This window comes from Stegastes partitus, unplaced genomic scaffold (genome assembly GCF_000690725.1).
Source record: "Stegastes partitus isolate 25-593 unplaced genomic scaffold, Stegastes_partitus-1.0.2 Scaffold746, whole genome shotgun sequence".
NCBI classification, from domain to species: Eukaryota; Metazoa; Chordata; class Actinopteri; family Pomacentridae; genus Stegastes; species Stegastes partitus.
In genome coordinates this window covers 124,664-133,787 of record NW_007578477.1, presented here as the reverse complement: position 1 = coordinate 133,787, position 9,124 = coordinate 124,664, and the positions used below count along the sequence as shown (strand labels likewise).

At 40.8% G+C, this 9,124-nt stretch overlaps 1 protein-coding gene across 1 annotated transcript in view; it reads left to right on the top strand.

Moving 5' to 3' along the window:
* Window positions 1-6,617, top strand: part of grb7 (growth factor receptor bound protein 7) — a 20,581-nt gene extending 13,964 nt beyond the window's left edge. Inside the window, exons 8-14 of the mRNA XM_008291497.1 lie at window positions 282-380; window positions 459-542; window positions 636-752; window positions 1,944-2,001; window positions 2,091-2,178; window positions 4,732-4,825; window positions 6,471-6,617. Of these exons, the coding sequence (XP_008289719.1) occupies window positions 282-380; window positions 459-542; window positions 636-752; window positions 1,944-2,001; window positions 2,091-2,178; window positions 4,732-4,825; window positions 6,471-6,617 (687 nt within the window). The remainder of the gene's footprint in view (window positions 1-281; window positions 381-458; window positions 543-635; window positions 753-1,943; window positions 2,002-2,090; window positions 2,179-4,731; window positions 4,826-6,470) is intronic.
* Window positions 6,618-9,124: the final 2,507 nt, after the last annotated feature.

Sequence of the window (9,124 nt, the reverse complement as noted above, 5' to 3'; positions counted from 1 at the left end):
GTTTGTGGTCTGATGGTCCTGTATCTTCTCCCTGATGTTAGAAGATCAATATTTTGTCTTCTCGTATAATCTCTTCTATCGTCTTATAAACTTGTTGCTAACGTGTTAGCAAACAGCTAACACCACTTCAGGATTTGTGTCCACCTGGATAAACTAAGTCTAGTTTTTTCTTTTTAGTTTTAGCTCTCTTCTTTCTTGTCATCTTGTCTGATGTAATATTTTAATTCCACAACAAGCTGCTGAAACCTCACCTTGTGTTTTGTGTTTGTGCGCTCACGCAGCCTTCCAGGAATCCCATCCGTGTCCAGGACCTGAAGATTCTGTGCGCCGAGAACGAACAGACGCGAACCTGCTGGACGTCTGCTTTCAGATTGTTCAAGGTATTTAACGATCTCCTCCCGTTTGTCGTCTTGTGTGAGCCGTTCAGTCGGTGAATTGTTTGTTCTGTGTGTGCTCAGTATGGGAAGCAGCTCCAGTGTAACTACCAGTTGTCCAAGTCGGCTCCTCGAAGCCTGGAAGGATCAAACCTCGCAGATGGCAAAGTGAGCTCATCAGACGCGACACACGGCGCAGCATGCAGCGTTTTTTAAAAAAAAAAAAAAAAATCAGCTCACGTGTTGTTTGTTTAACTGCAGTGTAAGTCGGAGGCCAGCCTGGTGGCCATGGACTTCTCAGGGAAGGCTGGAGGACGGGTCATCCAGAACCCAACGGAGGCCCGGAGTGCAGAGATGGAGGAGGGGCAAGCCTGGAGGGTGAGGACGGAGGGGGATGAGGGATGATGACGCAGGAGTTTGAGTGATGTGGAAGTTTGTGTGCAGCCTCGTCTGCTTCTGTTCCTTCATCCACGTTCACAGGAACGACTGAGAATGTGACGGATGCATTCTGCAGGCTGAGGGACGAGCAACAACTCCGAGATGCAATTACAAAAAACGTACATATGAAAGAGAAAAGACTTGACCTGATTTAAATCTGGCCACGCTTACGCTGCACTTTTTGTAATTCTTGAAGGGCTTTGCGATGCGATTCTAACTTTGAGTTCAGTGTCAGACTGAACCCTGCAGCTGGTGGACAAGCTGCTCTGGACCTCGGTCAGATCCATAGTCGTCACTTTGTGCAGCGGTACTCGGCTCCCGGTGCTCCTGCAACATTTGGAACGTTCCTTGAAAGTTCTTATCAGAAATATTGTTTTATTTATTTATTTATTTATTTTTACAAAAACTGAGAAAATATTTCCCAACTCTGGAAAAAAAAAGGTGCTTCCACGTGCTGTAGATATTTTGCTGCTCACATTCTTAATCTGCTTCCAGACTTGTTTTCTATCCGCTCTGTGTCGACACAGGCTGGAGTTCAGCTGAAAAGTGGCTGAATTGTCCTAACGAGGCTGCTGGTCTGAGCTGAGTCGCTCACGGCTCTGATGGCTCCTAGAAGTGCAGATTTTTTAGTTTTTTTGCAAAATTTTGCATGAAACAAATGATTGATTTTTGGCATTTAAAAAAAATGAGACTTGTAGCACAAAAAGATTTTGATGGAATATCGTGATTTAGGCTTAGATGTGGTTGTTTTTCTGATCGTGTGTCACAGAGTCAATCTGACAACTCGTTCAGTTTTTACAGTCTCTGGTCTGATAAGTAGTGTCATAAGAAAACAGGACTTTTAAGCTTTCTATATTCTTTTTTCTATTTTTCTTTCTTCTATTTTTATACTTTTTGTCTATGTTTATTTTGCACCGTGTATGTTGTCCATATGATAAAACTGACGGTAACGCTGACCAGACTTGACGTTTGGGGCTCAGTGGGTAAACTGACCATCTGCAGAAAATGTTTTAAAATGAAAATACGATGAGGGATGTTTAGACACTGATAATATTCCTTTAGCAAATGCACCGATGTCTACATGTGTCTGTTGTTGTGACCTTTTCCTGTTGTTTGTTGTTCCTGACACAGAGGAGAGAAGCTCTGCGGTGCAGTTTGCCCAACCTGAACTCTGCAGCCAGACCTTCCTGTAAGTCCACATCAGCCGCCACGGTTTCCTAATCCTGGGATTTCTTATATGAAAGTCATGACCCTCGTGTCTCCTGTGTTTGTTTCCAGCCATCCACAAGACGCTGCCGTGGTTTCATGGCGGCGTGTCGAGAAAAGAAGCTCAGAGGCTGATCGAGAAGCAGGGCCTGGTGGACGGGTGAGTGACGAGTGGAGCGTCTCATCCACGTTGTGCGATTCTGCACATTCTAAAACGGGAGCTTCATGCTCGTGGCCGGTTTGTGTGGAAGCGATCTGTGACACTGCAGGAAGAAGGAAACAGGATCAGCCGAGCGTGACGGCTCTCGGTCCAAACTTCTGCAGGCTGTTGGTCACGTTGCTCGGCTGCTGCTGCTGTTTTCTAGCTGCTTCGTGCTCGTCTAGCTTTCAGGAATATGTTGGTTAACCGAGGCTCAGAGTGTTTTAGATGGAGTTAGCAGTTATGAGGAGGTGGAAGACAAACCGCCAAACTCATCAGATTTCACAGGGACATGTCATTTAGTGCATTCTTGTTTGTTTTCGCCGTATATGTTTACTTCATTTGGTTATTTTGCAAGTTGCATCATTGTGAGAAATTTGTGCTGTTTCAAAATTGAGATTTTATTGGAGGCACGTTGCTTCATGTGAACTGTAGTGAACCTGCAGGATGTGGTGGATGCAGCTGAGAACATTTACTCAAGAAGGTGCTCAAGTACAGTTTGTCCTGTTTCTTGGACTTCATGCTTCTGCTGCACTGCGTTTTAGAGGAGAACGTTCTGCTTCTATTCCAGTGCAATGATGATCCAAAACCGACACTGATTATTAGTCATCAGGGAAACCGACGTGCATTTAATCTTCAGAATAACACAATTCCAACACAAAACTTTGTTCAAATGCCTTTTGTTTATTTCTGTTTTACATGTTTCTTTAAAAATGGGCAAAGTAATCATTTAGCGCTTTGGGCAAGACGTTAGTTCTCTCCGATATTTGGCACTTTTCCTCATTTACAGTTTCCCCGTTACACTGGAATAATGCACCTGTTGGTGGCAGTGCTAGCAGTGCTAACAGGCTAATGCTATCGCTAGGAGGTTAGCTGTGCCTCTTAGCATGCGGCTAGCGCTATCTGATGCTGCTAAAACGGAATAAGAAGCACAAACGTCAACACAAATCTGGACTTCAGCTGCTTTCACAGTGGCTAAGGCTATGCTAACGTTAGCGGCTAAACTAGCAGGCAGCCACAGATTACTGATTACTACTATTACTGATTACTCAGTAGTCGTGTCTGGAAAACAGTATCTAATGTTTTAAGATACAGGCGACAACAATAGCATGGTTTTCTAATATTGACAGTATATTAATTCCAAATATTGATTATCTGCCTTTTTTTAGTTGCCAATAGTCGGTATCGGCCTTGAAAACAAAAAACATTGGTTGCATGAGCACCAAAGTAGCACATTTTTAATTAGACTTATTTTCCCATTTACTGTTTGACGGATCTCAGACTTTGACATGTTGTGTTTTAAACTTCTTTCACTAAAACATGCTGCATTGTTTAACGTGTGACGTAGACGATAACAGGAGCTTCCATCACATGACAGCGCTGCTGAGAATCCACATCTGGACTCAGCAGAGACCTTGTGTTGTGAAAACGTTATGAGGCGTGACAAAATGGATTTTCTATTGATCAGTAGCATTGATTAAACAGTGCAGCTGGAGATGAATGCCTTGTTTCCTCTCCAGGTCGTAACTTCTACGTCTAATCCAAGAACGTTTCTGAGTCAGAAATAAAATCAAATCAAGAGATTTGTGGAGTTCAAGGGTTGAAACCGCTGCAGGTGACGGCAGAATGTATGAAATGTCTTTAACTTGATATATGTCGCCTGGAGGTTAAACGTGAGTCGATTACGTGCGATTTCATCATCGTGATTTGTTCCCGACCTCCGACCCTGAATGCAAATCAGCTGCAGGACTTCCAAGTGATAAATCTGAGAAACCCTCCAGTAGTGCGTCTGTGGCATGAATCCATTTTTACTGCGTTAGGAGTGTTTTAACCACATTGGCTGGAAAACCACCCAGCTGACGGTTTGGTCAGTTACATGAGGCCTTAGGTACAAGTTTGAAGAAGCCAAACACTCTTATGTGGATTTTTATGAGTTGAATACATCCACTCTGTGAAATAATACACCGTGCTCATTATTTAATTTCATCCTGTATATAGAGTTCATTTCTTTTTGCTTGTTTTTATATATATATTTCCTTTATATTGTATATAGTGTTTACAAAGTTTTTTACAAAGTTTTTATTGTTCTCAAGTTCTTATATTTTTGCACTGAAAGGACTGCACCTTCGTTTCGTTGTACTTGTTACAATGACAATAAAACAAATCTGAATCTGAATCTTGAAAAATGAACAAAATGTCCACATTTAGATGTAGATTCTACTTTTTTGCCATAGTTTCGTGCGGTTACAGAAGCAGGTGAAGTCAGATCGCTCACATTGGGCGTAAACGTTCCAAGAGATGAGTCGAAATGAAAACAATCTGAGGGTTACATGCAGCTTATTGACTATGCTTGTGTGCTTTTCTGATCTCTTTGAATGCAGAATATGAGAGCTGAGCTTCTTCCACCGCCGTCTGTTGGTTTAAACTGATTTCTTAACGTCTCGGGTTCGTCACTCGACAGTAAAAGGTTTGAGTTCAGGTCGAGTTTCTCTGACATTTACTGTCTCTCTGCAGGATGTTTCTGATTCGGGAGAGTCAGCAGCACTCGCAGTGCTTCGTCCTGTCGCTGTGCTACAAGCTGAAGACCAAACACTACCTGGTGATTCCTGTGAGTTCACCTCCTTCTCTCGTTTACATGTTTGTCATTACAGTCCTCTGCCAGTCATCTGATGAGTTGTTACTTTACTTTCTGTTGAACTCGTCATAGTTCTTGTTCAAAATGTCTTTAATTCTCCTCAGTTCAACACATCACCGTGGTCCTTCTTTAGATTCTTACATCGAGTGTGAAATAGTCAGAATGATGTCGACATGTCAAACCTCTTAGAAGTGTCTTTACAGATATCTTGGAGGTTTGATTAAATGGAGTTTTTTATTTGTTATCTGTGAGCTTAAACTAAGTTTTGTAAAATATTTTGGTTGAATTTTCAGAATTCCATCGGTTTGTAGACCTGGACGTTTTAGTGTTTTCATGCTCAAAAACAACATTTGTTGTACTTGTTCGCCCATTCTCAAGGACCAATAATGAGGAACTTCTCCTCTGCTGGAGCCATTTAATCATTTGGATCTGCAGGAAACTGTTTCGTCTGTATCTTCACCAAATTTCCCTTCAAGCGTTTTCCCAGTGAAGCTGTTCTGTGAGGACGATAACACCAGAAATTCTCAAAATTCAGCCAAAGTATTTAGCAGAACGTCGTTTTGTGACCAGAATAACAAATAAGTAAAATTTAAGACAGTGAAGCAGCATCGCTTTAACTTCATAAAACATCAAATTATGATGTTGGAGGCCTCAGACATTGGCGAAATGTCAACCGAAGACTGCGTTTTAAGCAGGAAGATGAAAGTTTTTTAAAAATATAACATGAAAGTCTCAAAATTCAGCCAAAATATTTAGCAGAACTGAGTTTAGTGATCCGAATAACAAATAAACAAACTGAAAAAAATGTAAAATGGTGAAGCAACATCATTTTGGCTTCTGAAAACATCAAACTATGACATCGGAGGCCTCGAGTTGGTTAAAGACTGTATTTTTAGTAGGTGTAGTAGTCGTAGATGAGAGATTTTTGACAATAAAAACATGAAAGTCTCAAAATTCAGCCAAAATATTTAGCAGAACTGAGTTTAGTGATCCAAATAGCAAACAAATAAACTGAAAAAAATGTAAAATGGTGAAGCAACTTCATTTTGGCTTCTTAAAACATCAAACTACGACATCGGAGGCCTCAAGTTGGTGAAAGACTGTCTTTTTAGTAGGTGTAGTAGTAATAGTAGATGAGAGATTTTTGACAACAAAAACATGAAAGTCTCAAAATTCAGCCAAAATATTTAGCAGATCTTAGTTTAGTGACACAAATAAGTAAACTTCAAGACGGCGACGCATCATTTTGGCTTCTTAAAACATCATATTGTGACGTTGGAGGCCTCAGAAGTTGGTGAAATGCCGACCAAAGACTGTAATTTTAGTAGGAAGACTCAAAATTCTGCCAAAATATTTATCAGAATTTAGTTTTGTGACTCCAAATAACAAGTAAGTAAACTTTGAAGAAAGTTTAAGACAGTGAAGCAACATCATTTTGTCTTCTTAAGACATCATATTGTGACGTCGGAGGCCTCAGAAGTTGGTGAAATGTCGACCAAAGACTAAAATTCCGCCAAAGATATCGAGCAGAACTTAGTTTTGTGACTCTGAATAGCAAATAACAAACTGAATTGCGTCTGAAACAATGTCCCACCGCTGACTGTGACTCTGTTTGCAGTTCGAGGAAGGAGGCAGGAAGTACTTCACGATGGACGACGGCGTCACGCTGTTCATCGACCTGCTGCAGCTGGTGGAGTTCCACCAGATCAACAAGGGAATCCTGCCCGTCTGCCTCAAGCATCCCTGCGTCTGCGTGGCGCTCTGACGTCCAAACTCCACATCGCAGGCGTCCGCCGATGAGGAGCGTGATGAAGCCGTCAGGGCGGAGAGACGAGGACTCGTGGGAAGCAGCGAGCCAGACGTGAAGCGTATCGTCTGCCCCTCCTCCCTTTAGTATTTTTAATTATTTTCCACAACGGCTCCAGACAGCGGCGGCTTTTTGTTTTGTTTTTTTTTCTTGTTTTTAATTAACGAGCTGCGGTCCTCCTCGGAGACGCCCCTAATTAGCCGCGTTGGACGGGCCTCCGGCGCTCCGGGGATGTTTGGAGAAAGGTAATAAGGTGCACTTTGATTCGGATCAGCTGCTCGGATCAGGACCTCCACTGTGAGGAGCGTCCGGCCACCGGGGGGCGCTCCGGGTCCAGGCTCAGTGGGAACTCACTGGTTCCTGCAGCAGAGGCATTAAAACTGAAGAGGATGCTGATATTGTAATCATGAAAACGCCCCAGGTTGCATCATGTAGCATGTAAATCCTCACTTTGTTCTTATTTGTGTGTCTCTTTTTTTTTTTTTTTAATTCATGTCACAGTAACGATTATTTCACTGCTGCTTTTTGCACAATGACGGTGAAACATGCAGCGTTTTTGTTTTTTTGATGTTTAAATGTGCAACATAAGCAGGTTTCATGTGCAGGAAGTTTAAGAAATAATGAGTCCGACTGCTGAGAAACACCATGAAGTGTGGTTAAAGCTCGTCAGCTGACCTCAGACAGCAGAAGCTTCGTTTTACAGGTCCTCCAACATGTTTGTTTAATGTGTATTAAACAAATCATCGATTAATATTCTGGCAGCTATTTAACCAAATCCTGCCTTTAATACCAAATTAGTAGAAATGACCTGTAAAATAAAGCGTCTTGAGGTCCGTTTGCATTTTATCATGAAGATTTCTCTCCAAAGCGTCTGAACACATAGAAACCGGGGCATCGTTCACTCAGTCCAACTCGTACATTTACAGTTTTTCCTCGTGTTATTTTATCAAACAGGGTTTGTTCGTTTTATTTCCAGTCAGCGTCTTGCGTTTTCACACCTGTTTTATATGTTGAATAAAAAATTTCATATTAAACAGACTCTTGAATGTGGAATTCTTGTTTTTTTTTAATATCGTAAAACATGAGTGCTTGGATCTTTTTCTCAAGTAAAAGACATAATTTAAAGTTTATTCCTGCATTTATAAAGGACCTCCAACAGAAATCAGGTTTTTTTTTTACCTTGTTTTAAGTGTTTTCTAAGCAATCAGCAGTTACATTGAAGACATTTCAGGACAGAATGGGCCGATTTTCATCATGAATGTGTAACTTTAATGAGTTTTATGGGGCTCAGTCGATTGGAGAGAGACTTTAAGTGGGATCATCAGTATGAAAAGTCGTTCTTATTCAAACATGTTTTGGTAAAACAGCCTCTTCTGTCCCTTGTTTGTCATTTCCAGCCAGAAGAACCCTGTGATCAAATTTAAAAATCACCGTAAATGACAGTTTTTTAAAGAAACTATGAATCATTTTGGGCTTGAACCTCATATTTACCTTCGATTATATTCTATAGTTCTACTCGGATGAAAGCTGTTTGTTCTGTGAGGTGCTTTCTTCCATCATCACTGTTCTTTGTCAGAATTAATCTTCAGGAGGATAAAGTGCAGTGAGTCCCTCAGAAAAGTGGCCTAAAAACGTAAACACACAAAATCAAGCGAGTAAAAACAGGCTCCTGTGGCTGATTTAAGTCCAAACCTTTATCGTAAAAATAAAAGTGTACAGCAGCACAGAAGTGGTCCTGCAGATGACTGACGTGTTGCCTCCATCACTGTGTGTTCAGCTAAATACCAGCGTGCCCAGGTAGCCCGGGGGTTGCTATGACAACTAATTTTTCTCTACACAAGGCGTAGTCGGTCATTAGTTGCCATGTTGTCTCCTTCTGTCATAAATGGGCTTGTTGTGTCTTTTTGACGTTATTTGGCCTCTTTTTCTGTCTCTTTATTTTGTCTTTCTGTCCTAAATTAGCCTCTTTTGTGTCCCTCTGTTGTTATTTTGCCACTTTTTGTGTCTTTTTGTCATCATTGTGTCTCTTTTTGTTTCTTTTTTATGTCTCGCTGTAGTAAATTGGCCATTTTTGTGTCTTTCTGTTGTTATTTCGCCTCTTTTTAAGTCTCTTGGTAGCTATATTGTCTCTTTGTATGTCTTTCTGTAGTAAATTAGTATCTTTTTCTGCCTCTTTGTCATTATTTTGCTTTTTTTTGTCTCTATAGTCATTGTTGTCTGTTTTTATGTATTTTTTTTGTGTGTTTTTTTGTCTTTTTATAGTTATTCTGCCTCTTTTTGTGTCTCTTTGTAGTCATTTTGTCTCTTTTTACGCCTTTCTGTAATGAATTTGTTTCTTTTTGTGTCTCTTTGGTATTATTTCACCACTTTTGTGTCTTTTTTTTGGTATTTTTCCTCTTTTTGTGTCACTTTGTATTTTTTTTTTTTTTTTTATAGTTATTCTGCCTCTTTTTGTGTCTTCTTGT